Source organism: Prionailurus bengalensis, chromosome E2 (genome assembly GCF_016509475.1).
Source record: "Prionailurus bengalensis isolate Pbe53 chromosome E2, Fcat_Pben_1.1_paternal_pri, whole genome shotgun sequence".
In the NCBI taxonomy this organism is placed as follows: Eukaryota; Metazoa; Chordata; class Mammalia; order Carnivora; family Felidae; genus Prionailurus; species Prionailurus bengalensis.
The window spans coordinates 49,341,974-49,369,790 of NC_057352.1; the positions used below are offsets into that span (position 1 = coordinate 49,341,974).

The 27,817-nt window shown below is 45.0% G+C and overlaps 1 protein-coding gene across 2 annotated transcripts; it reads left to right on the forward strand.

Moving 5' to 3' along the window:
* Positions 1 to 3,175: 3,175 nt before the first annotated feature.
* On the forward strand, positions 3,176 to 27,161 carry AARS1 (alanyl-tRNA synthetase 1). Of its 2 annotated transcripts, none has more exons than XM_043599650.1 (21): positions 3,176 to 3,277; positions 6,219 to 6,383; positions 10,288 to 10,476; positions 10,824 to 10,969; positions 13,405 to 13,596; positions 14,143 to 14,287; positions 14,654 to 14,799; positions 15,426 to 15,534; positions 15,691 to 15,841; positions 16,798 to 16,922; positions 17,353 to 17,497; positions 18,277 to 18,455; positions 19,575 to 19,688; positions 21,143 to 21,349; positions 21,877 to 22,061; positions 23,910 to 24,018; positions 24,712 to 24,825; positions 25,424 to 25,543; positions 25,659 to 25,745; positions 26,149 to 26,262; positions 26,643 to 27,161. In XM_043599650.1, the coding sequence occupies exons 2-21, from the start codon at positions 6,240 to 6,242 to the stop codon at positions 26,826 to 26,828; spliced, it is 2,907 nt and encodes a 968-aa protein (XP_043455585.1). In that variant the 5' UTR covers positions 3,176 to 3,277; positions 6,219 to 6,239; the 3' UTR covers positions 26,829 to 27,161. The 2 variants fall into 2 exon arrangements, with proteins under 2 accessions (XP_043455585.1, XP_043455586.1); XM_043599651.1 differs by having other exon boundaries at positions 3,268 to 3,625.
* The last annotated feature ends 656 nt before the right edge of the window (positions 27,162 to 27,817 follow it).

Here is a 27,817-nt window from a genome sequence, read left to right on the forward strand (position 1 = left end):
AATGCATAACAGACCTTCATTTGGTGAATGAATAGATGAGGAATGCCCATCCCCCACACAGATCAAACTTCTAAATCTTTATGTCTGAATAGGTGAAGAAGCTCTTTCTCTCGTTTATGTCCTTGCCACTGCAAGTGTGATCTCCCTGCAGCAGTGTAGATATCAGCATCTATGGGAGCCCTTTAGTATTCAGAATCTCGGGCCTCACTCCTAGACCTACTAAATCAGGATCTGCATTTTAAGATACCAGGTGATTCCTTAACAACTTACACTTTGAAAACTATTCAGTCATTCCCATTTGTCCTGATAGTAAATAAATGAAAAATCTAAATCCGTTTTTATAGATTATATATATGTTAATATATATTATATATAAATAATATAAATATATATTATATAAGTATCTATAAATTATATATAATATATTATATATAATTATATAATATATAAATAAATATATATTATATAATATATATAAATAAATATATAAGAATATAAATATATATTAATATATATTACACTTTATTTATTTTTGAGAGAGAGAGAGCACAAATGGGGGAGGGGGAGAGAGAGAGAGAGAGAGGGAGACACAGAATCCAAAGCAGGCTCCAGGCTCCCAGCTGTCAGCACAGAGCCCAATGTGGGGCTCGAATCCACAAACCGTGAGATCATGACCTGAGCCGAAGTCGGAAGCTCAACCAACTGAGCTACCCAGGCGCCCCGATGATAAAATATTTTAGGTGCTACGGGAGAATTAGAATCTAGGACTATATATTTCCAAAATGAAGTATTTTAGTTGTACTCTCTTGAGCTCTGTTAGCTTTGTCATGTCCCAAGAGGGTCAACCAGTGTTCTACTGCAGAGTGTGTGTAGTACTTATTCTTACCTGCAGGCCTATTTGCTCAGCCCAGAATAATAGGTTTCTTAAAATACACAATTTGGATGTTGTATTGAGATAGCTTTCCTTCTAGTACATAGTTGACATTAAAAGAGGAAAATATCATAGAGAACTGGATAATTAGCTGAATAATTCAAGTAGAATGTTCAGAACAATCTGACTTTTGGGCCTCAATGATTTCTCTTCATGTGTATTGACCCAGTTGTTGGGTGAATGAAAATAAATTAAAAAAAAATGTCTCTAGGGCCACCTGGTTAAGCTTCCAACTCTTGGTTTCAGCGCAGGTCAAGATCTCATAGTTTGTGAGTTCAAGCCTTGTGCTGTTAGCTTGGAGCCTGCTTGGGATTTTCCCTCTCTCTGTCCCTCCCCCTCTCACTGTTGCTCTATCTCAAAATAGATAATATATATAAATATATCCTTATATATATACTATATATAAATATAAACTTAAAAAGTATATATGTCTTTAATTCTTTCACTAGTGAAGGTGCTATCTGTTAGGGTCAGGTGTAAGGCAGGGTAAAGATAAGAGTCAGAGGCTAAAAAATTTAGCAGTCAAAGGCTTTATTTGGGAACTAAGGTCTGGGGTGAGGTTCTGTGACTCAGGGAGAGAGAGAGAGAGAGAGAGAGAGAGAGAGGAGTCAGGGAAGTCGCCCCCAAGTGTGGTGGGGTGGGGTTTTTAAGCTGCAGCGGTTCCAGGTTTAGGCCCGGGTGGGCCTTTTTCGCGTCAGGTCGTGCTGTCGCTCCGTGATTGGTTGACCTCCAATTCGTTCTGGCACGCACCTAGGGGCTTTTCGTTGGGTTGCGCTGGCAAGATGGCCGTCCCCTCTACTGTGGTTCCAAGGATATCCTAACATTATCTTAATAGTGACAACTCTGGCAACATAGTGAAGTTATTGAGACTACAACCAATATTACTTTTATTTTGAAAGTATAATGTGTACAATTTTGGCTTTCCATTTTAATTGTGGTGGCACACAAGTCTGATCTATTTCTCAGATTGTTTAGGCTAAATATGCTATTTTGCATCAGAGCCAATTTGCATCAGAAAAAAATTGCCCTAGGGGCGCCTGGGTGGCGCAGTGGGTTAAGCGTCCGACTTCAGCCAGGTCACGATCTCGTGGTCCGTGAGTCCGAGCCCCGCGTCATGCTCTGGGCTGATGGCTCAGGGCGAGTGTCTCGGTGTCTTAAGGTGTTAAAAGCAGGTAATATTAGTAACTCCTTGTAAGGTTGTTGTGAAGATCAGATCAAAAGTTTAGATCAGTGCCGGTTGCATCCTAAACGCTCAACAAATGTAAATAAGTAGGATGATGATTAATGAATCACTGTGAACTGGGAAGTTAATTCAAGTGATTTTTTTTTTTTTTAACTGGCTTTTGAGCTTGACCTTCTTTTTGTATAGGATGCTCTTTTACATATAAAAGTAAAATATTTCTGCAATATCTTTAACCCAGTTAAGACCAGACCAGCAGCACAACTTTATTTATACTCATGTGTTTGGATATATGAGTTGATGGAGGTAATAGTGTAGTGGTTTAAGAGTATGGACTTTAGGGGCACCTGGCTGGCTCAGTGGGTAGAGCCTGACTCTTGATCTCAGGGTAGCTGAGTTCAGGCCCCACACTGGGCATAGAGCTTATTTAAAAAAAGAAGAAAAGAAAAGAAAGAGTTAAACACATGTGGGTTTGGATCATAGTTCTGTAAGTTACTCTTCTGAGCAAACTTGGGCAAGGCAGTTACCTCATGTGTAAAGACGGATGCCAGTTGACCTGCCTCATATGTAGTTGAAAAATCAAGTGGAACGATCTGTGTGAAATACAATGCTTCACATATAAATATTTACTATTATTTTTCAAAGGCAAATTGAGGACCAGATACCAACTCAATCGTCCCTCTTCAAGTACCGAATCTTTCACACCAAATCCAAGAAGGTCTGACAAAGACAAGTGTAACCATGAGCACAACAAATCAGAATCTTTTAAGTCTGAAAACCATTCTGCGACTAAAATGAACACAACAGAACTGTACAGCAAAAGCTGTGACCTCTACCAAACATGTCGCCGGTTACCCTTATTAACCAAGTCAACTATGAGGACTTTGCAAACGAAAATGTCGGCCTCCGGAAACCAGTCACGTGACGTACTCCATTCCCTTCTTTCCCCGCCATTGCATCAGCCGATTTAGAGCCGCCTTCCTGGAACCCGACTAATAAGCTGATTCGTGCTCGGGTTGATTGGCATGATGACTGACCAATAAGTGTCCCGGGTAGGTAAGCCATGGCGGGGCACTCTCCATGGGCGCGCTCTGATTGGGCAGGGCCGTACGGGTTGCGGTCCGGCGTGGCTCCGGGCGGGTGTAGCTGCTCCTCTGCAGGAACAGGTAACCGCGAGCCCTGGGTGGTGGGCTCTGAGGGAGGAGTTAGGGGCGACGACCCTTGAGGGAAGCAGACGGACCTCGGACAGTTCTGAGGCGCCGCGAGAGCGGCTGGGTCCTGGGGCCTGAGAGCTCAGTTGCCCTAGCGGGTCTCTTGGCCAGGCCTCGCGAGGCCTCTGGAACCGGAGCCTGAGCTGGAGTCGGTGCGGGCAGCCGCCTGGCTACAGCGCAGCGGGAGAAAGGCCTCTTGTAGACCCCTGGAGCGCCGAGGGTGGAGTGGCCTCGGGTGGCCTTGCCGAGGACCAGGACCTTGGGAGGATCACGGTTGCCATTGACTACCCGCCCAAAGCTGAGGTTTTTTTATGTCCCCCGGTTTTAATCCCCTAGGGGCGGGCGAGGATTTGGGGGTGGTAGTGAGGGTGGTCTGGATGGTTGGAATGCCTCTTGTGAGCCATTTCCTAATTTCTTAAAATTAGCTAAGTAGCTGATCCTGGTTCAGGTTCACCTGGAAGCACTTTCTATGCTCCATCATATTCAGCTATTACTTTGTCGGAGTCTGCATTTCCCGGTGTGCTTTAAATTCACTAACAGTTTGCTGCTAAAGGATTATACCTAATCCTGAAGTACTTATTTAGCAACCATTGTACTAGATGTTGAGGATATACCCCTTTGGTGAGCAAAAATCAGTCATGATTCTCACAGAAGTGAAACTTCCAGCCCGTTGGGGACATGGACATGAAACAAGCAGTCCAATGCATGTGGAAGTTATGAAGGAAGACACCTGGAGCTACCAGAATAAAATAAGGAGAATCTGGTCAAGGAGAAGCCTTTCTTAAATAAGTCTCTGCAATTGATATGTCAAAAATGAGGAAACAAGTAGGAAAATGGAAAGAGGAGTAGGGTAGACATAAAGAGCACATTGAAAGGTCCTGTGGCTGGAGCCTCAACCAAGGGCCAGTGTGATTTAAGGTACTCAAGACCTTTACAGCCCTGTTTGGAAGTGGAATCTGAGGACCATCCTTTTTGCTAACTCTGTATCTCATACAGCCTTCTAGTATATTTATACTGAATAAATAAATTTGTGATGGTGACACAGCTTTTTTTTTTTTTTTTTTTTTTAGTAGTCTCAGCCTCCATAGAGCTTATTGTCAATATATTGGATCCTTACATCATTTTGCAGTTATTTCTGTATGTGACTGTCTCCCTGTTGAGGGCAGAGAGTCATTCTTCTCGATTCCCAGCACAGTGTGCATTTATGTAGGTTGAATGAGTGAGCAAAATGGAAAATTTATGTGTCCTTTGTAATTCAGTTTATTTACCTCAGGTAGCCCATTTAGAGAAGGAGCAATGAACATTCTGAAACTGTGCTGTTGCTCAATCAGAATTGGCACTGTACGTTCATGTTTGCCACCATTACGATTCAGTGAGAGCCGTGATGAGGAGGGACGAGGAAGAATGTGGTGTGATAGAGTTTCTAAAAACCCTAGCCTTGACTCTCAGCATGGACATAAAAATCCTTATCTACGGGCGCTTTATTCAGCTCTTTGCCTCTTTCAGCCAGTGTTTCACCATCTTTTTGCCCAAAGGGCTTTTGTTTGAGTAATGAGTTGATTCAGTTGTGAATAAATCAGTTGAAATTGTGTTTATGCATAAATCTGAGTCACAGTCTCTTGTTCACCTTGTATGTCTTTATTTTTTATCATCCTTATACAAAGGAAGAAAGGCCTTTGTACTAAGTGACTTAAAGTAATAGCATCCATATTCCTATAGGGCTTTCCAGTGTACAAATTGCTTCCCAAATATAGGATGGCTTTTGAGTGTCACGATACCTGGGTGGAGTAGGCAGAGTAGATGCTACTTTTTTACAAAAAAGGAAATGAGTTGTGATAAAGTGACTTATTTAAGATTAGAGTTGGGTCTTGAATCCTAGAGAATTAGCTAATGTCAGTGAGATGGTTCCCATTTTTTTCCAGATGCCCAGTGCTGCATGGCCCTACAGCACTATGCCAGTGATTGGTACCCTCCACTAAGGGCTGTCACTTTTCCCTAACCTGCCTCTCAGAAAAATCATAATAGATGTGAAAGAGTTTTGAAATTGTAAAGTTGTTCTATTTCCCAGTTTCTCTTCTGATTCCCTTTCTTTTTCCACTGGCTCTGAGCTCCACTTCCTCAGTGTGGCTGCACCTTCCTCACTCCCTAGGAATCTAATAGGTGGGAAGGTCGCAATCTACCAGTTGTGCTGGGGGTGCTTAGGCTAGGTGGGGGTAGGTATAGTCCTACTTGCAGGCGGTCCCAGGTGTAGCCAGGCCCATCCCCAGGTCCACTGTGTTGCCACCAGCCTCCCCAAGATGGTCAGGCCAAACCCAGAGACCCTGACTTTAGGGATAATAGGATTTTGCACAATTCTAGGCATGTAGATGAACAGAGCTGGAAGGATCCTTAGAGTTCATCTCATATGGACCCCGTTTTTTGTTGGTGAGGTAAAGTAACTCCCTTAAGGACTTGAAGCTAGGACTGGAACCCAGGTCTCTTGATCATTCCCCCAACCCCAGTGAGCTGCTCTGCTGGACCATAAACCATAACATTTTTATTCTGATTTCCTAATTCCTGGTCAAGGCCATGGCAGACGTTTGGTGTAAATGAATATGTGAAGAAAGCACTCATGCTCTACTTGACGTGTTGGTATATTGAACCTTTTGAGGTTGGCACAAAAAGGAAGAACACGTGGGCCTGTTGCCTGCTGTTGCAGCAAATTTTGTTTCGATGATGATTTTAGCCTTGGATGTTACAACATAGAGGTTTTAGGATCAAACAGCTTACCGGTAGGATCAAGCAGCTTACCGGTGTCCTGCTTTGACTTGGCCTGAGAAGCCAGGAATCTTGTGTAATGTCTGCTTATCTCTTAGTTTCATTTCTCCTAATTTTCCTTTATTTTTTCTTTGGTTAGTTCCATAGGGTTAGTTTCAAGATGGATTCAACTCTAACAGCAAGTGAAATACGGCAGCGATTTATAGATTTCTTTAAGAGAAACGAGCACACCTATGTTCACTCATCTGCCACCATCCCATTGGACGATCCCACTTTGCTCTTTGCCAATGCGGGCATGAACCAGGTAAGGGTTTTTTGCTTTTTCATAACAGTTTATTTATTTACTTTTATTTTTTATTTTTATTTTTATTAACAGTTGTTTATTTTCAAGAGACAGAAAGAGCGCAAGCAAGGGAGGGGCAGAGAGAGGGAGAGACAGAATCTGAAACAAGATGCAGGCTGTGAGCTGTCAGCACAGAGCCTGAAGTGGGGCTTGAACCCGTGAACTGCGAGATTATGACCTGAGCCGAAGTTGGATGCTTAACAGACTGAGCCACCCAGGCGCCCCTGTTTTTTATTTATTTTTTAAGTGTTTGTTTAAAAAAAAAAAAAAAAAAAAAAAGAGGTTAGAGTAGGAGAGAGCCAAAGCATAAGAGACTCTTAAAAACTGAAAACAAACTGATGGTTGATGGGGGGTGGGAGGGAGAGGAGGGTGGGTGATGGGTATTGAGGAGGGCACCTTTTGGGATGAGCACTGGGTGTTGTATAGAAACCAATTTGACAATAAATTTCATACATTGAAAAAATAAAAATAAAAAAAAAAAATAAATGTTTGTTTATTTTTGAGAGAGACAGAGAGCCAGAGGGAGAGGGGCAGAGAGAGAGAGAAAGAGAGGGAGAGAGAAAATCCCATGCGGGCTCCATGCCGTGAGCATAGAGCCCAGTGTGTGGCTTGAACTCACATACCGTGAGATCATGAGCTTAACCCAAACCAAGAGTTGGACCCTTAATAGACTGAGCCATCCAGGCACCCCTATTTATTTTATATTTTTACAAAGAGAGAGCACATGCATGCAAGGGGAGGGGCAGAGGGAGAGGGAGAGAGAGAATCTTAAACAGGCTCCATGCCTAGCATGGAGCCTAACTCTGGGCTCAATCTCATGACTGTGAGACCGTGACCTGAGCCAAAATCAAGAGTTGAAGTCTCAACTGACTGAGCCACTGAGACGCCCTCACTTTATTTATATTTTTAAGTAAGCTCAATGCCCAACATGGGACTTGACTTCCTGACCCTGAGATCAAGAGTCACATGCTTTACGGACTGAGCCAGCCAGGCGCCCCTAGTCTGTAAAGTCTTGCTTTTATTTTCTGCTAAGGAAAAAGCTGGGTTTTATTAGTCATTGGTTAGGTTAATCTTGCTGAGCTCTGAAGAGACTTTTTAACTCAGCTATTGTCATTCTCCTTCAATCCTCCATTATCCTTGTTTTTTTTTTTTTTTTTTTAATGAGTTCTTCAGGATTCTTTCAAAGCTTTGCATTCATTCCCATTCTGAACCATGCAGCTTTACTGATTTTTTTTTTTTTTTCAACGTTTATTTATTTTTGGGATAGAGAGAGACAGAGCATGAACGGGGGAGGGGCAGAGACAGAGGGAGACACAGAATCGGAAACAGGCTCCAGGCTCTGAGCCATCAGCCCAGAGCCTGACGCGGGGCTCGAACTCACAGAGCGCGAGATCGTGACCTGGCTGAAGTCGGACGCTTAACCGACTGCGCCACCCAGGCGCCCCTACTGATTTTTTAAAAACTCTTTCTTGAAGCTGCTGCCACTGATGCCAGTTTAGATCCACTGTTGAAGAAACTATTAGTAGGGTTTATGTTTGGGGCAATTGAACTATAAAATGTAAAAGATAATTTGAAAGCTTTATTGTGATGTTGAAAACTGTTTACCAGGCTGATTATGGAAGTGGATTCAGGTTAGATAGTGCTGTCAGGGTTTTCCTTGGTGGTTCTTTTGGAGCCCTGCTTAACGCAGTGTACCCACTGGCCCTTAGAATGTGTCTCACTCTGTGTAAAGGATAAGTTGACATTTTCTTTTCTTTCTGGTCTCTTTCCTGGCATGGAAAATTAGAGACAATAGGAACATTTTCCATCTTGTATAACGTTAACTATGAAATTATACAGGTTTTCAATTATATGTGTAAATCTTTTGTATACACTTGGGATGGGGGCACTGATTTTATGTGGACTTGCAAGGTGATTGGTTTATTGGAACACTGAGAGGTTCTTTTCTGCTCAGGCATTCCTAGGCATGGGTTTTGTCTTCTCCCACATGTGCTGACTATACTTGGGAGAAGAACCATGAGAGTTCAGTGTTTCTAAATGTTCTATGAATAACAGTAATTATTCCCCTCTATGTAGCACTTACTATATGCCAGGCACTGATCTATGTCTTTTATGTATATTGACTAATTTGATCCTCCCTCTATACTGAAGCACTCACAGCTCAAGTAAATAGCCCAAGCTGACATAGCTGGTATGTGCTGGAGTGTGGATTTGAGCCTAGGTAGTCATTTGCTTAACTTTTGTGCTGTACTGTCTCTTAATCAGAGATATCTTAATGGTTGTTTTGCTTCTTTTTTTTCTTTATAATATTTTGAAACAGTATTTATTATACATCTGCCCTTTTTCAGGTACTAGACTGGGTGCTGGATATACAAAGATAAGTAATAATAGTTACTGTTTTTAAGAACTTCATGGTCTGGGAGCACCTGGGTGGCTCAGTCTAAGTGTCTGATTTCAGCTCAGGTCATGATCTCACAGATGATGAGTTTAAGCCCTGTGTTGGGCCCTGCGCTGACAGCTCAGAGCCTGGAGCCTGCTTCGGATTCTGTGTCTCCCTCTCTCTCTGCCCTTCCCCACTCATGCTCTGTCTCTCAAAAATAAATAAACATTAAAAAAAAAAAAAGGAGTTCATGGTCTAGTTCAGAACTGTCTAATGGAATTTTCTGCAATGATAGTAATGTTCTATATTTGGGCTGCCCAATATGGTAGCCACTAGTCATGCATGATTATTTGTTTAGATTTTTAATTAATTAATTTATTTTTAAAAGTAATCTCTACACCCAGCGTGGGACTCGAACTTACAACCCTAATATCAGGAGTTGCATGTTCCTCCGACTGAGCCATCCAGGCGCCACCATGCATGATTATTGAGTTAGTGTGACCGAAGAACAGATTTTTTTTGTTTTTAAAAATTCTAATTAGTTCCTAATTATTTCATTTTAATTAATTTAAGTTTACAAGTAACAAGTGACTAGTGGTTACCAAATTGGACAGGTCTAGTGGGAAAATACAACTAAGTCATATAACAATGATACATCAAATTGTAACTTGATAAATATTAAGGGCAAATAATATCTTATGTCTGAACATCCAGTCATTCATTAAATGTGTTGATTTTACTCCCTTAATAGGTCTCCATTTTTTTCTCCCTTATCACCTTTACTATTGAGCCAGCACATCACTTTGTACTCTTCTATTTTTCTTCTTTTTTCTTTTTATTCAATGTTATTTTAGAGAGAGAGACGGAGAGGGGCAGAGGGAGAGAGAGAGAATCTTAAGCAGGCTCCACGCTTAGTGTGCAGCCTGATGCAGGGCTCAGTCCCACCCCATGACCCTGGGATTGTGACCTGAGCTGAAATCAAGAGTCCGATGCTCAACCAACTGAGCCATACAGGCTCGCTGACTTTTTTTTTTTAAAGTAACCTGTATGCCCAATGTGGGGCTTGAACGGGGAAGATGAAGAGTCGCTCACTCTACCAACTAAGCCAGCCCAGCACCCCCAGCACATCACTTTTAGAATAAGTTCTTCCAGAAAGATGTAAGTCCTGACTACCAGAGACTTGTGAGGAAGCACAGGTTTCCCTACATCAGCCTCTGGCTGTTATCACACATCCAGGAGGCCTTTCCCTTGTGCAGGTGGTGTTACTGGCAGTGGTTGGGACCGTTAGAGAACTAGGACAGGGACAAGCTGCTTCAAGATCAGCTGCCTCTATCGCAGCCCTGTCAGGCCACCTGCCTCAGAATTTTCCCTATTCCAGGCTAATTAAATTACAAATTGAACAGTTCATGTGTGGTTTCTTCCTGCCAGCCTGATAGAGCTGCAGCTCCTTAAAGGTTGAAATGTTCCCCTTTTTTTTTTTTTTAGTTCAAACCCATCTTTCTGAACACTATTGACCCATCTCACCCGATGGCAAAGCTGAGCAGAGCTGCCAATACCCAGAAATGCATCCGGGCTGGGGGCAAACACAATGATCTCGATGATGTGGGCAAGGATGTCTATCATCACACCTTCTTTGAGATGTTGGGCTCCTGGTCTTTTGGAGATTATTTCAAGGTAAGCTCAAAAAGGAGATCAGTTTGGGGTTTTGAGTAAAATGGTCATTTCCGTTGAAGGAAATTGGTTCTAATTTGGCTTGTTTTAAGATATGAAGTATCATTATCCAGGGGGTTCAGGAGTGAAGGGCATTTATTAATACTAAGACTTCCTGGAAACAGTGCCTATCATTTGATTTCAATTTACATTTGGATGTCTCCTATAAATTGATCCAGAATTTGGCTGTGTTTACAGTGAAGGTGTTGTAGTTTTATATTTGTGTTCCTAAGGATCTGGACTTTTCCTACTCATATTAAATGGATTTTGGTTTGGCCACATGACACATACTTCTTTTTGTTATTTTGTAGGAATTGGCGTGTAAGATGGCTCTGGAGCTTCTCACCCAAGAGTTTGGCATTCCAGTTGAAAGACTTTATGTTACTTACTTTGGTGGGGATGAAGCTGCCGGCTTAGAACCAGACCTGGAGTGCAAACAGATCTGGCAAAACTTGGGGTAGGAATGCATCTCACATGTTGAGGGTGTGGAGGAATAAAGTGATTCCTGACTCAGTGCCAGAGACGGGTCTTAGGTCTTGGAGTGCATTGCCTTTTCCAGTTTTGGGCTGTGCAGTTTCAGGGGGAGTGGGGAGTGACTGGGAGCAATTCTCCTTTGGTGCATTCATCGCTTCTTACTAGATTTACTTGATCATTCCAGTGTTCAAAGCCTGTATATATAAGTCTCTCATTGTTTTGCTTTTTATATATTTTTAGAAATTGTGCATATAGTGCATATGTTGTAAAAATTCACACTACAGTACATAGAAATGTGAAAAATAGGAAATAGAAGATCCTTAAGATTAATCAGTGTTGGGGCGCCTGGGTGGCGCAGTCGGTTAAGCGTCCGACTTCAGCCAGGTCATGATCTCGCGGTCCGTGAGTTCGAGCCCCGCGTCAGGCTCTGGGCTGATGGCTCAGAGCCTGGAGCCTGTTTCCGATTCTGTGTCTCCCTCTCTCTCTGCCCCTCCCCCGTTCATGCTCTGTCTCTCTCTATCCCAAAAATAAATAAACGTTGAAAAAAAAAAAATTAAAAAAAAAAAAAGATTAATCAGTGTTAATAGTTTGATGCCCCATGTATATAGTCTTCCAGGCATTTTTTTGTATTTCTGTCACCCTGTGTATATGTGTGTGTTTTTTTCAACACGCTGGTTTTCTTCATATAAAACCTGTTATTTCTTATGGAAATGGAATGGACTTAAACAGATCGAGGACAAAGGAAGTTTGTTTGTTTTAAGTTTATTTATTGACTTTAAGAGAGAGAGCACAGGAGGGGCAGAGAGAGGGAGGGAGAGAGAAAGAATCCCAAGCAGGCTCTGAACCATCAGCTTGGAGCCTTATGTGAGGCTCGAACTCATGACCTGTGAGATCATGACCTGAGCTGAAGTCAGACACTTAACTGATTGAGCCACCCAGGTGCCTGGGTTGTTTTATTTATTTATTTTTTTCCCCTTTAATGTAATATAATTCTAAAGAAAAATCATGGAGCATGAAAGTTGATGCGACAGATGAGCAGTATGTATTCTACGCTTCGAACTTAATAGGACTTATGAAGTGCAGCATCAAGAGGAATCTGAAAATGGGGTGACATACCTCCTGTAGATAGCTGGCATGCCTATGTCTTTGTCTCATTTTTTTATTCTTTTACTTTAAGTCTTAAAAAAGAGGCATAGCTTTTTACCACGCTTAACTAGTGCCACTTCTCTGTTTCATTCATTCTGTCATTTATTAACTAATTACTTTTACTCTACGTATGTTATTCCAACCCAGCTTCCCCTGGTACTTGGTCTGAAATCCCTACTTGGTTAGACACTATGTTCTAAGTGTACTTGGGACATTTTGGGCAGTAATGCATGGGAACCTTACATACTACTCTTGACTTTGGAGTCCTGTTTTGCTTGGCTTGTATATGTCCAGACTCTGTTTGTCAAGCAAGCACAGTCTTTTTTTTTTTTTTAAGGAGGCTTCATGCCCAGTGCAGAAACCAGTGCAGGGCTTGAACTCATGACCCTGAGATCATGACCTGAGCTGAGATCAAGAGTCGGACGCTTAACGAACTGAGCCACCCAGGCACCCCTGCAAGCACAATCTCTTTTGAGTGCACTGTTATCTAGCGGCTCTCAGTGGAGTCCAATATTTTAGAAATATTTTGATCTTATTAAATTCTTTCGGTATCATCTTAGGGTGAAAGACTTGACTATGTTGGGGCCTAGAGAAATGGCTTGAAATACTCAGCAGGGTTTTTTGTTTTGTTTTCTCAGCAGGGTTTTAATGTGTTTTTTTTTTTTAATTTTTTAATGTTTATTATTTATTTTTGAGAGAGAGACAGAGCACGGCCAGGGAAGGGGCAGAGAGAGAGAGGGAGACACAGAATCCGAAGCAGACTCCAGGCTCTGAGCTGTCAGCACAGAACCCGATGTGGGTCTCAAACCCACAAACCATGAGATCATGACCTGAGCCGAAGTCGGACGCTTAACTGACTGAGCCACCCAGGCACCCCGGTGTTTTCATGCTTATAGTAACTGTCATACAGGAAAGTCATTTCAGTTTTTAAAACAAAGGAACATTTGCAAAGAAAAGATTTGCTTAAATTCTGATCATATTCAGCATGGATGTTTTCATTTTTATGTGTTCCTTTCTATGCTTTATCCATACCTCTGCTTATTTTTATGTAGTTAATGATGGCAGCCTATGTGTATTTTGTATTCTATTGTAGTCACTCTTGAGAAGAGTCATGTTCTGCATCTTCAGGCCCAGCCTTAGTAATTGCCAAAGAGTGGGCCTTTTTTTTTTTTTTTTAATAGAAACGCATAAGGTCTTTTGATGGTGGGTGCAAGTCTGGGCAGAATCCTTGTCATTGGTTGTAACTGTGTTTGTCTTCACCACTCTGCACAGGCTGGATGACTCCAAAATCCTGCCTGGCAACATGAAGGATAACTTCTGGGAGATGGGTGACACAGGCCCCTGTGGTCCGTGCAGTGAGATCCACTATGACCGGATTGGTGGTCGGGATGCTGCACACCTCGTCAACCAAGATGACCCCAATGTGCTGGAGATTTGGAACCTTGTGTTCATCCAGTATAACAGGTGGCCTTGGGGTCCTGGACTGTATCTGCTAATAGCAGCACCTTTCCTCAAGCCAAATAGAGAAAGAGGAACTTGGAGCACAAGCCTGTCTTCTCATCCTCATCTTTGGGGACAGTGGAGTGGAGCTAAAGCAGGCACTAAAGGCATCAGGAGAGCCTGATGACTTTATTTATTTATTTAGATTTTATTTCTCAGGTTTTCCCTCTGATCTCTGAGACAGAGCAGAAATCTAATCTTTTATAAACTAGTTTTATTCCACATAGTGCCTGCTTAAGGACTGACTATTCCTGTAATGTCATTTTTGTGGTAATTTGCACTGCTGTGTTAAAGCTCATTTCCTTGAAGCTCACCTTACTCTGTAATAGACCCCTGATTACTTCTTCCCTTTTTTCCTCTACTCCTCTCCTCCCACCAAACCAGGCAGAGGAAAGTGGCAAATAGTCCCAGCCTGCAATCTGTGCTCTCTGTAAATGAGTTTTAGCCAGCAGGGAGGGGTTGGCACCCCGGAGTGCTTGTTTCAGCTTCCTTTTTCTCTGGATCGTGCAGGGAAACCGATGGCATTTTGAAACCTCTTCCCAAGAAAAGCATTGACACGGGGATGGGCCTGGAGCGACTGGTGTCTGTGCTGCAAAATAAGATGTCCAACTATGACACTGACCTTTTTGTTCCTTACTTTGAGGCCATTCAGAAGGTACTGGTCTTATCACAAACATTGCAAACTTCCCCGGAGGCTGGACTGTTAGGCTGGACAGTTAGCAGTACTGCCAGAGATAAAATAATCATGTGCTTTGCCAGCTAAGGGTCCCTGTGACCACCTGCCAACTTAATCATTAATCACCCGAGGCTCTAAGCACCAGGTGGTGTAGTTTGTTGAGTGCAGGGGCCTGGCTGGAGGCTCTTTACTCCTGCTGTCAACTTTCTTGGTGTTGTAAAGTCTGGCAAGAGGGTCAGCCTTTTTCTTAATGCCCACTTAGTTGACTTTCTCAGGACCTTCTGGCGCAAGGCAGTGCCAGAAGCGCTGCTTCCTAATGAGCTGCCTCCTGGTTTTTACCTGTAGGGCACAGGTGCCCGGCCATACACTGGGAAGGTTGGTGCTGATGATGCCGATGGGATCGATATGGCCTATCGGGTCCTGGCTGACCACGCCCGGACCATCACCGTGGCACTGGCGGATGGTGGTCGACCTGACAACACAGGGCGGGGGTGAGTGAATTACACATGTGACAGGGTTAGGACTGCCACTGTGAGTTTGATGACTCCCTGTGAAACTGAAAGCCGTACTTTATTATTGTTTTCTTTGTCATTTCGGTAGTTGGAGGGGGTCCCTTTATGTTTTTTATGGATTAAGAGAGCTCCGGCTCAACATTACAGAGTTGCCACTATGTTAAATCTTTGGTGCTAAGTATAAGATGTGGTCAAGATTGTATTTCAGGCTGTCTGATAGGATATTGGCAGGGTGGGATGGGGTAGGTATTGATTGGCCCTGGACAGCTTTATTATTGACAGGGAGGACTTGGAATTGTGGGCATCAGCCATCTGGGTTGTACTTGCCTCCATTTCTGGGTCAGCAGAATGTGGTAGAAAAACAAACTGGGGTTACCCCAGGTCACCCTTAATGCATATTTGTGGGTATATTCCTGAGTTTTCTGCTGGACTGTGTTAATGACCTTGGCACATAAAAGAAGCAGTCTTAGAATAAAACAAAGTCTCTGGAAAAGAAAGACAAAAAGCTGGTCATGTTGCTTTGGATAGAATTCTAAAAGCTCCATTACAAAATGCTTATTAGCTGGGAAGGTTGTCTAGAGGAGATGGGCTTCTGCCTCTTACAGGTATGTGTTGAGACGAATTCTCCGCCGGGCTGTTCGATATTCCCACGAGAAACTCAACGCCAGCAGGGGTTTCTTTGCCACATTAGTAGATGTTGTTGTCCAGTCCTTGGTAGGTATATCTCCCTGCTTACCTCTTTTCTCCTAATGCACACAGCTTAGAGGGATGGGGTGAGAAATCATATACTGCTAATGAGAGTTGTTAGGGGGGGGTCATAGAATGGTCTCTGTCTTTCTTGTGCCCTCATCTCTGTTTCCTCTTTTCTAGGGGGATGCATTTCCTGAGCTAAAGAAGGACCCAGATATGGTGAAGGACATCATTAATGAAGAGGAAGTGCAATTTCTCAAGACTCTTAGCAGAGGGCGTCGTATTTTGGACAGGAAAATTCAGAGCCTGGGAGACTGTAAAACCATTCCTGGTAAGGACCAGTTTGTTCCTTTTTTCATCCAGCCTGGTTCATCTTTCCAGAAGAGGCAAGCCCTTTTTCACAAATGACAGCGGAGTCTGTGTCTCCAAGGGCTGTGGATAGCTTGATAATGCTGCTTTTGGTATAAAATGGTGTGTACAGTAAAATTGTAAAAGTATTATGTTATTGTGGCAAAGTATTTAAAGAACACAGAAGTAAAAAATGAGGATTCTTTTTCCTAAACTCATTTTTCAGAAGTAACGATTCTTAAGAGTTGTATAACTATTCAGAGCTTTTATCTGTTCGCATACAAACGTATGTAGGGGTGTGTGTGTTTTCCAGCAGAAATGGGAATATATGGTATATACTGTTTTGCAACTTGTTTTGTGTTTTACTAGACTGGAAAATTAATTCAAAAAAACTTTATTTTTTTCACTTTTTATTTCAGTGTAATGGACAAGGGGAAAGCCTGATGAATTTCCACAAACTGAATACACTTGTGTTCAGATTAAGAAACAGAACTTTTACTAGGAGACCTCTTGTGGTTCCTCCAGGTCAATTCCGAAAGATTTGATGGATTTTCTGACAAGTGCACAGAACCAATACTAACTTGCCTTGTCTCCAATTCTTCTGTCACTGCCAGCATCCTTTGGGAAGGGCTTGGGATGAAAAGGAAGAGGCTATGTCGTTTTTGTTTTTTTTTCTTTTTCTTTTTTTATGTTTAGTAATTTTAGAGAGAAAGAACACACGCGTGTGCACTCATCCACAGGGGAGGGGTTAGAGAGAGAGGGAGACAGAGAATCCCAAGCTGGCTCCATGCTGTTAGCACAGAGCATGACTCCGGGCTCAAACTCACAAAGCTCGAGATCATGACCTGAGCCAAAATGAAGAGTTGGACGCTGAATCAACTGAGCTACCCAGGTGCCTCTGTCTGCATCATTCTTACACAATTCTTTTGTGTTGTGCAGGGGACACTGCGTGGCTCCTCTATGACACCTATGGCTTTCCAGTGGATCTCACTGGACTGATTGCTGAAGAGAAGGGCCTGGTGGTAGATATGGATGGATTTGAAGAGGAGAGGAAACTGGCCCAGGTAAAGAACTTGGGGAGTGAGCAGAAAACCCAGCACGAAACAAGGCAGGACTTGGCTGCAAAGCAAACAAGGGTTCCTTCCATTAAAGTCTTTGAAAGTCTGTTTTTCCCAAGACCACTGTGTGTCAAGTAGGGGCTCTCCAGCCCAGGGGGATATTTGGTAGTGATGTATGAAGACAGTTTTTGGTTTTTGCAACCGAGGGTGGGATGGTACCAGTGTCAGGTGGGTAGAGATCAGGGATGCCGCTCAACATCGTACAGTGGACAGCCCCCCAGAGCAAAGAATTCCCTGGCTCCAAGTGTCGGTAGTGCCGAGATTGAAAAACTCTCTTCTGGAGCTTTATATTGAGCATAGTTTAGCGATTTTTGAGTCCTTCAGAATTCTTTTTTTCCACATTAAGGTAACTTCTGTTTCTTTCTCATACTGGTAGCTGAAATCACAGGGCAAGGGAGCTGGTGCGGAAGATCTCATTATGCTGGACATTTATGCTATTGAAGAGCTCAGGGAGAAGGGTCTGGAAGCAACAGATGATTCCCCGAAGTATAATTACCATTCGGATTCCAGTGGGAGCTATGGTATGTTATTGTGCTTACTGTGCTTACCTCGGGTAGCTTTTGAGAGAGGTCTCCATCCAGATTAGGAACCGAGGATATCTATTGTGGCCTCTCCTGTCATGCTGTGTAGTCCTGCTCTGTGATTTTATACTAGAGTCCCTTGGCGATTAATTTTCTCTTTATTTGGGAATAATTATAGATTCATAGGGAGTTGTGAAAACATTTACAGGGACAGTCCTTGTCCCCTGTACCCAGTTTCCCCTAATTGTAACACCCTGCAGAAAACCAGGAAATGGCCACTGATATAGCCTTCAGTGGCTGTTGAATTTTGCATCAGGACAGTGGCATTCTAAAGTTAAGAAATCAAAAGAAATAAACAGGTAATACATAGTTCCTCTTTTTTGCTCCAGCAGAGATACCTAAATGTATCCAGGCAAGCCCACAAAATGAATACATTTTTTGTGAATTGACCTTGGGAGTAGGGGACTTATTACTACTCCTAAATACTTACCAGACTTGCTAGGTTTCCGCTCAGTAGCTCAGAGTTAGAGTGACCAGAACTATCAAAGTTTTACCTGGGAACTCCTCAGTCCCAGTTACCTATTCCCTGTGACAGTGGGTCACCCTACTGAGTGTTACATTCCCTGGTGTGAAGCCCTTTTTTGGAGTCTAATGGGCTTGCATGTAAAATAAAATTAGACACTTAGGACTTAAGGAGAGCTTGAGAAATAGAATCGAGCAAAAGCCAGCTAAGAGCATGTGAATGAAGTCATTGACCCTGTTTTCCCCTTTCTGTGCAGCATTTGAGAGTGCAGTGGCTACAGTGATGGCTCTGCGCAGGGATAAGATGTTCGTGGAAGAAGTGTCCACGGGCCAGGAGTGTGGAGTGGTGCTGGACAAGACCTGTTTCTATGCTGAGCAAGGAGGGCAGATTTATGATGAAGGCTACCTGGTGAAGGTTGAGGACAGCAGCGAAGATGTGAGCAAACAGTTCTTCCTTGTCAGCCAGGAAGGGGAATCCAACAGAGGGCTGGGCCTGGACGCAGTGTTGCTTTTCTGGCTCCTCATAATCCTGGCATTGCGGAGCAGACATGACCATCTTTGAGTTGCAGTCCGTTGTCAGTGTCTCTGAAGCTGAGGCAGCTGCCTCTCGTACCACTGACCTCATTGCCATTAGGTCCCCTCTTAGCAGGATCCCTGCAATTAGGCTGCTTCGTTGATACTGGGTCCTCCCAGCTTTCCTCATGAATAAGAAGAGGGCAGACCTCTTGCAGAAACCTTGGCATCTAGCTCTGCCAGTGCAGACTCTGTGATCTTGGACGAGTTTCCTAGTCTCATGGGCTTGAAGTTCCTTATGATGGCTTTAAATTCTCGAAGATGCTCCTAAAGGGAACGTCTATGTATCTGTGAATATATATGCATATATATGCACATATATAAAGTGGTCTGTATATTTAATGGTAAATATAGGTATTGTTAAACCATAAAAACAAAACCATTATTTTACCAGGAAAAGTGAGTTTATTGGGGAATAGCAGAGAATGGCAACTTGGGACATGCAAGCTGTGGCAAAACCATAATAGGCAAGTCCAACAAACAAAGAAGAGGAACTGATATTTTATAGACAAGAAGGAGGAAGAAGTTGGGAGCGGTTGTTTAAAGGAAAGTCCATGAGAGAAAATCACAAATTTGGCGTGTTGATGGTTTCTCACTGGCAGAGTTGCAGGGGAGTTGATTTCTTGCAGGAGATGCATTGTGCATCTTTCCTTGTTAGGGCCTGTAATTGATGGTTCTTTCCTGTTGAGGATGCCCAGTTGGGTCTGTAATTGACAGTTCTTTCTGAAATTGATTACTGCTCCTGATCCTAGCTCCCTGGCTCCACTTTAATGAGGTTTCTCCTTATTAGTTTTTGGTGTATAATAATAGTGCATGTGTATATGTACAATAAGTACAACGGTATTAATGGTGCAACATGTGTATAATGGTATATACACACTAGTAAGGAGGGTCTTAGAGAATGTGTGTATAGCATGTACTATATATAAAAATATATAAGATTTGGATTTATTTACTTACTGGTCTCCTGGACTGCTTTTAGAAAACAGAGTTTACAGTGAAGAATGCTCAGGTGCGAGGAGGGTACGTGCTGCACATCGGGACCATCTACGGCAGCCTGAGAGTGGGGGACCAGGTCCGGCTGTTTATTGATGAGGTGAGTTGTGTTATACTAGTTGGCACTAGACCTGATTAGTAATCCTGTTCCTTTTTTTTTTTTTTTTAATTTAAATTTCAGCTTTATTGAGGTACAGTTGACATACAAAATTCTAAGATATGAAAGTGTACATCACTTTAATGGTGATTTAATGGTGATTTGATACACATTATGAAAAGTATTCATCTCCTTTTGCTTTAAATTGGTCTATCATTATTGTTACTCCTAAGTGAAATTGTAAGTAGATTATTATAAATCGGGTACAGGAGTAGATTTTATGACAGGTGCAGCAGCAAGTTATTAAATGTGTATGTTCCCAAGTCAGGTGACAGTGATTTTTATTTTATTTATTTCTTATTTTAGAGACAGAGAGGGAGAGCAGTGTGAGCAGGGGAGATGGGCAGACGGGGAGAGAGAGAATCTTAAGCGGCCTCCATGCTCAGTGTAGAGCCCATTGTGGAGCTTGATCCCATGACCTGAGGATCATGATCTGAGCTGAAATCAAGAGTCAGATGCTCAGTTGAATCACCCAGGCACCCCTGATTTTATTTATTTTAATTTTATATATTTATTTTAAGTAACCTCTGTACCCAGCGTGGGGCTCGAACTCCCAACTCTGAGATCAAAAGTCGAATGCTCTTCTGACTGAGCCAGCCAGGCACCCCAGATGACAGTGATATTAGTTGAGACTTACAGACTTGTTTCATGGATTGCCTTTCTCAAGATTAACCTCAAATACTTCTTCAGGATCCTGAAATTCTGTATTAATTAGGAAATAGGTTTTGTTTGTGTGACAGAGCTCCAAAATAACAGTAGATTAAAACAAGATAGAAATGTGTTTCTCACCTCAAAGTCCAAGCTGATATAGAGGCTCTGCCCCACAAAATCATGGAGCCCAGCTATTCCTTGCTTGTTTGTCTATCATCATTCCTGGGATGTTGCTCTTGATTTCATAGTCCAAGAAGGTAGCCATCAGATCCATTTCTAGGCTAGGAGTTGGCAAACTTTTTGTGTAAGGTTCTAGATAGTAAGTAATTTGGGTTTTGTGAGCCATATGGTCTCAATCACAACTATATACTTACGATATTGTAGCATAAAAGCACCATAGACAATATGTAACCACATGGGAGTGGCTGTGTTCCAGTAAACCTATTTGTAAAAATGAACAACAGGCTGGATTTGGCCCACAGGCCGTAATTTACCAACTCTTGTTCTAGACAGTGGGAAAGAGCAAGGGAAGGGCATGTTCCTTCCCTTTAACGGTGTGCATCATACCTGCTTACAACTCACTGACCGGAATTTATTCATATGGGCACAATTAACTGCAAGGGAGGCTGGGAAATGTAGCTCTTATTCTGGGCAGCCATGTGTCCACCTAAAAATTCGAGTAGTCGGGAAGGAGAGAGCAGGTATGACTAGCACACCTCTCCACCAGCTGCCTCTGCCCTTCACAGCCCCGACGGAGGCCCATCATGAGCAACCACACAGCTACTCACATCCTGAACTTCGCCCTGCGCTCTGTGCTTGGGGAAGCTGACCAGAGAGGCTCCCTGGTTGCTCCTGACCGCCTTCGGTTTGACTTCACTGCCAAAGGAGCCATGTCCACCCAGCAGATCAAGGAGGCTGAAGAGATTGCTAACGGGATGATTGAGGCAGCCAAGGTAGGTGTGTGTAAGCTCTTGGGTCGTGAGCCTTGCTTCTTCCCTCACTTTCCTTCCGTGGAACCTTCTCAGCAGTATAGATGCCCTTCCTCTATTGTACCATACCCTGCCAAGCATGCACATTTGTTTGAAGCAGTGATTGTCAGCCACACTGGGTGTAGGGGCAGTAGTGGTATCCTGCAGAGCAGCCTTAGGGCCCCTGGGGAGGGGGCAGAGGGAGGTTTTTGCTCCACCCCCTCCTTGGGACAATCAGAGCTCTTCTGGTTTTGTCTCCTTCATATGTAGTGCATCCATGTAAGATTTGGTTCACAGTTGAGCAAAATAATTGGAAATTCCCATTTTGATCCCCTTGACTTTACATGTAGTGCCTTGTATCAGCAGGCTCAGGGCACGTGATGGGTAGAGCCAGGATTAGACTCCCAGAATCTTGCCTGCAAGACCACAAGGCCACACTTTCCCTGCCACTGCCTGCTGCACCTCCAGAGGAGATCTTTTCCCAGCTTTTTTCTGTCTTCTTTCCATGGCAGCCTGTCTACACCCAGGATTGTCCCCTGGCAGCAGCTAAAGCCATCCAGGGCCTGCGGGCTGTGTTTGATGAAACCTATCCTGACCCTGTGCGAGTCGTCTCCATTGGGGTCCCAGTGTCCGAGCTGTTGGATGACCCCTCTGGTCCTGCTGGCTCACTCACTTCTGTTGAGTTCTGTGGGGGAACGTGAGTATATCAGGGGGAGCAGTGGATGGACTCACTTTTGGTTAATTTGGTGCTACCCTTGGAGGATGTGGGTAATAGGCTAGACTCATTCTTATTTTTCTAAGGTTGGCATGAAGTTCTCAGAAATGTACTTGCCAAACAGCACTCCCAAGAACCTTATTGTCTTGTGTCCCTGTCAAACCCCTTGGTGTCTGATGTTGACATTTGCTGGGTTTGTGATGAAATATTCTTCCTAGGCTGGGGAAAAGCATTATCTTAACACTTATAGTTGCTTGGTCTTGTGTCCTGGACTGATCCTGACAATGCGGCCTATGAATTCAGGATTCAGGAAGGCCATGGAGCGGTCACTACATTCCCCAGCTGGTCCTAGCTCTTCTCCACTGCTGGGCCTTCACTTAGCTTCCTTGGCCAGCTTGAGCAGCATCTGGGGGTTAACCCCATTGTGTCAGGGCCCCTGAGTCAGGCTCTGCAGCACACCCAGCTCAGGTTGGCTTGGGAGAGACACCTGTTTGTTCCAACTTGCAGTCCTCTGTAGCCCTTGGGGTCATTTTGGGATGGTGTGGTGGCCTGGGAAGCTCCTGCTTGCACGGGAATCTTGTCGAGAAGAACATTCTTAAGGTCGTGATGGAGCCCATCCCGGGCCTCCTGCTAGCCTCAGGCAGGTAGGGAACAGGTGAGCATATGGAGGAAGGGGTAGGGATTTGGGGCACCACATTCCTGGCCCTCCTCTGCCCAGCTGAATCAGGCTTTCAGATGAGTCCCACTCTGCTTTAATGCCTCCTTAGACATTCTTTGGAGCACAGAAAACTGCGTGCAAAGCCTTTATACCACTCTCTGAGAATGACTGAAAGTTCATGAGCTCAGAGTTTGAAGTTCTCTGAGCAATTGGGGAATAAAACCTATTTACGGCGGGGGGGGTGGGGGTGGGGGTGGCACCTGGATGGCTCAGTCAGTTAAGCGTCCGGCTTCGGCTCAGGTCATGATATCACGGTTTGTGAGTTCAAGCCCTGCATAGGGCTCTGTGCTGACAGCTCAGAGCCTGGAGCTGCTTCAGATTCTGTGTCTCCTTCTCTCTCTGTCCCTCCCTGCCTCGCGTTCTCTCTCTTTCAAAAATAAATAAACATTAAAAAAAAATTAAAACCCCCAAACCTTTTTACAGGGTTGTGGTGAGATTTTAAAGGTAATCCTCCAATATTCTCAGCTAGTGGCAGGGATAGAAGAATATAGTTTATGTTCCAAAGAGGACCAAAAATAATGAATGTAGAGCCTGCCAGAGTAGCATTGTGTTGGGTGTTAGGGATTACAAAGCACTTTTGTTTGATTGCCTTTGATTTTCATTGTAGTCCTCTGAGGGAGAATTATCCCCCGTTTTACTTAATGTATTTTTAAAAAAATGTTTATTTATTTTTGAGAGAGAAAGAGCACAAGCAGGGGAAGAGCAGAGAGAGAGGAACACAGGACTTGAAGCAGGCTCTGTGCGGACAGCAGAGAGCCCAGTGTGGGGCTTGAACTCACGAACTGTGAGATCATGACCTGAGCTGAAGTTGGGACGTTTAACTGACTGAGCCACCCAGGAGCCCCAGATTATCCCCATTTTATACATGAGAAAACTGAAGCTTAGAAAGGTGGTGTTTTGCTCAGTGTCGGAGTGCTCTTAGCCCCAGACTTTCCTGGGCTTCCTGTCTGAGCCATACCCTGAAGTCAACTTGAAGGGCCTCTTCCCACTGTCCCCTCGAGGGAGGTTCCCTGGGACCTCAAAGACCTCAGGTCCTCACCAAGGGCAGATGTGGTAAGGACCGGGGTGCATGGGCTTTCTTGTCACCACGGACTTTATGTTCTGCCATTCAGGCACCTGCAGAATTCGAGTCACGCGGGAGCTTTTGTGATTGTGAGTGAAGAAGCTATTGCCAAGGGCATCCGGAGGATTGTTGCCGTCACAGGTGCGGAAGCCCAGAAGGTGAGCACATCAGGCTGGTTCGTGGCTTATACGAACAAGGTAGGAAGAGCCCAGTCTGTGAATTAGGTAGCTGGTTTTGTAGCTGCTGCATTCAGAATTGGAAGTACAATGCTACCCCCCAAATGTCCTCTCGTTACTCCTATCTGGCAGAAGAAAGCCACCACCACACGAGACTTCCTAGCTATGTTGTGTTTGATCTTTAAAAGTATATGTAAATTCTGCTATTTGCTCCATAGCATATCTGTCTAGAAGGGTAAACCATGATTTTGCTGTGGCTTCTAGTGCCCCCAGCCACTTCCTGCCATCTCCCTAAGGGTACGTGCCTAGTTTGAGATGCACTGTGTACGGGGATAGTGGCCCTGGGGGGTGGGGCTGTAGCTGGTGCCTGATGTGTGCTGAAGCTTGAGGATTGATCATTTCATTGGGGTGAGAAGGCCTCCTAACTCAGGAGTTCTTGTTTATCTCCTGAGCCTGAGTTAGTGCAGCCTTTCTGCTGGTCAGACCGGTGAGGAGGGTGCTCTTTTCTGGGCTACAAGGCTGCCAACACATGCTCCTTGGAGGACAAGAAACTTCTGGTGTCCTGGGGATGTGATGTTCCATAGCCTGCCATCAGTTGCCACAGTTGTTTCCAGACAAGAGTGAAGCTGAAAGTTACCTGACTGGGAGTTTACAACTCTGATTGTCTCTGTGCAGGCCCTCAGGAAGGCGGAGAGCTTGAAGAAATCTCTCTCTGTCATGGAGGCCAAAGTGAAGGCCCAGACTGCGCCAAATAAGGATGTGCAGAGGGAGATCGCTGACCTTGGTGAGGTAGGTGCGGCCTCCCTCCTCAGGCCCTGCTCAGTGCCAAGTGCTAGGCCAGATAAATCACACACTCCCTGAAGAACTCTCAGATCCTGGTTCCAGTGGCCCTTTGAACTGACTGCTGTTATCTGGCAGCCTTACAAAGGGGACTCCATGGATCCTAGTCTGTGGACCCCTGGCATCTGCTTGCTGCCCCCATTGCCGATGGCAGAGCCCGTTCCAAGCATGAGTGGGCAGCAGTGTTGAGGGAGTTGGGGGAGTGGGTACCCACTGTTTCCAGGTCTCCTCATGTCTGTTAATAGGTGGGGGCTTCCTGTGAGCCCATCATAGGCTGTATTCACTGCTTGGTAGGGACCAGCGCTTATAGGGGGTCCCAGCCCTCCTTATCTGCCTCTTTCTCTCTTGCCCTACTTGTTACATCTGCCGTAGTTGCTCATAAAGTGACTGGTCTTAAGGCCAGTGGATACCTTTTTGTTTTTTGTTTTCACTCTCCTCCTGGATAGTAGTCAGGGAAGACTTTGGTGTTGAGACAGAAGGGTGAGATGGACTTGGGCCTCACATCCTAGTGGTCCAGGTCCCAATGGTGTTCTGGTTCTCGTTCCAGGCCCTGGCCACCGTAGTCATCCCCCAGTGGCAGAAGGACGAATTCCGGGAGAATCTCAAATCCCTGAAGAAGATCATGGATGACCTGGACCGGGCTAGCAAAGCCGATGTCCAGAAGCGAGTGAGTCCCACAGTGCTGGTGGCTGAAGGGAGCCAGGAGGATTCACCCAGCAAAGACTGTGCAGACCGCTGTCTGGGCCTTTGACCTCAGGACTCTCTTCTGGACTTCCTTGCAGGTGTTGGAGAAGACAAAGCAGCTCATTGACAGCAACCCCAACCAACCCCTTGTCATCTTGGAGATGGAGAACGGCGCCTCAGCCAAGGCAACGCAGGGGCTGGGACTGCACGTGCTGCCCTGTGCCTGTCCACTACTTGTCTCTTCTTGGGGCCTCAGCCCTCTGGTGGCTGGAGTCTGAGCTTTGTGGCTCTAAGTGGAGTGGTTGCCTGATAGCCTGCTCTCTGGGATTGAGGTTAGGCTGAGCCATGGAGAGACCTGGTGGCTGTGGAGCTACAGCTCCTGAGATGGAAGGCAAACCTCAGAGCCAGAGATGTGGGCAGGGCCTTGTTCTTGGGGCCTTCTCCGTGAGTCTCCTGGGACTAGCACCTGCTCTTAGAGGGGGTAGCAGTCGGGGGTGCTCTGAAAACTGACCTCCACAGGCTCGCTGCCCTGTGGAGAGCGTGGCTCCCCTTCCTGAGGCCACGGCCTGACAGCAGGTTTCCCCACAGGCCCTGAATGAAGCCTTGAAGCTCTTCAAGACACATTCCCCTCAGACATCTGCCATGCTCTTCACGGTGGATAATGAAGCTGGCAAGATCACGTGCTTGTGTCAAGTCCCCCAGGTCAGCACACCCTGCAGCCCTGTGCTTTTTGTCGTGGTATTGGTAGCTTTTCTGAGGAAGCTTGCTTCTTAGAGTTGTTTGCCAAGACCCTTGTGTGTGGGTGCAACCAGTTAGAAAAGGCCATTCTCCTGGCCACCTGTTTGTCACCTCCTCCAGCACCGCTACCCTCAGGCCTTGTCCTAGGGGCTGTGTGTAACTGTGCTGATACCCGGCTTTGCGCAGAGACCAGCTCTGCGGGCTGGTCTCCATCGGTAGCAGCACCCAGGCAGGTGGGAGTGGGTGTCTGTGGCTCCCCCATCCTTTTAATTTTTGTCCCTTCTCCATGTCTCCCTCAGTCTCATCCTCTGTCCTGACTCCCACTTTTCCTTTTTGTCTTCCAGAATGCAGCCAACAGGGGCCTGAAAGCCAGCGAGTGGGTACAGCAGGTGTCAGGCCTGATGGATGGCAAAGGTGGTGGCAAAGATGTGTCTGCTCAGGCCACAGGCAAGAATGTGGGCTGCCTGCAGGAGGCATTGCAACTGGCCACTTCCTTTGCCCAGCTCCGCCTGGGAGATGTGAAGAACTGAGTGGTAGGGGCAGCTTCCACTGGGAAGCATCCTTCCCTCACCTGATGCATCCGTCCAGCCAGCTCTCCATCTGCCACGAGGACATGTGAATCTGCCCTCCTAACCCAGCACTAACGAACTCACCTGGGAGCTGGCCCGTGACTCAGTGCCCACGTTATGTTTCTCCCCTGAGCCCTACACACCAGCGCCATCTGTGTAAAACCACTACCCCAGGATTGCTATTTATCATTGTCATGCTCATGTCTGTAGATAGAGTTCTTTGTAGGCCTGAGGTTGTGGGTCTACAGGGAGGAATCATTTTTGCTGCAGAGAATAAAAGGACCATGTGCAATACTTGATGATGCCATGTGATCTCTTAACCCCCACCTTCCCCTGTGTAACAGCCTGTGGCTCCTTGGGTATCTATCGAATAAATGCTGTGCCTCCACCTGGCTTCTGGTTGTGGTCCTCACCAAGTCCAGCTCCAGACCCCTGAAATTTGGGAATGGCCCAAATTTGGGATTACCTGAAGACACTTGTGGAGGTGGCCCACAGAATGTGGGGCTGGAGGGTGAGATGGAGAAAGGCATTAGTCATTCAGTAGAAGATGGGCCATGGGGTTACTGGAAGCAGTTCATAGGAGAAACTCTCCATTTCCTAGGCCTGTGTCCCTCCCTTTTGATGTTGAGTCGTGGGGTGTGAGATCAGAGGTGTTCTCCAGTACAGGAGGTATTTAGGGTACATCACTTGCCTACCACCACCTCTTTGACCCATCATTCTTGGTTTCCTGACCCAAAGGTATACAGTGAGGATTGGGACCTGCCCTGGTCCTGAATCTCTTCACTCAGGTCTGAGAATAGCTGGGTTTGGAAAGTGTGCCGGGGAGGTTATGGGTACTGCTTGCTTGTGCTGGCTCTGGCTGATTTCATGTCCCTGGGGTACAAGAGGCGGCCCTGGGCCCCAGGTTCACTCTCAGTCCTGCTGGTGCAGGAGAAGGAGGAAAGCAGGCC

Excerpts from the sequence above, each read along its gene's own strand:
- AARS1 (XM_043599650.1), top strand. The coding sequence starts at position 6,240 with ATGGATTCAACTCTAACAGCAAGTGAAATACGGCAGCGATTTATAGAT. Across the intron at positions 10,970-13,404 it reads CAGATCTGGCAAAACTTGGG|GCTGGATGACTCCAAAATCC; the intron begins GTAGGAATGCAT and ends CACTCTGCACAG. Across the intron at positions 24,826-25,423 it reads AGATCGCTGACCTTGGTGAG|GCCCTGGCCACCGTAGTCAT; the intron begins GTAGGTGCGGCC and ends TTCTCGTTCCAG.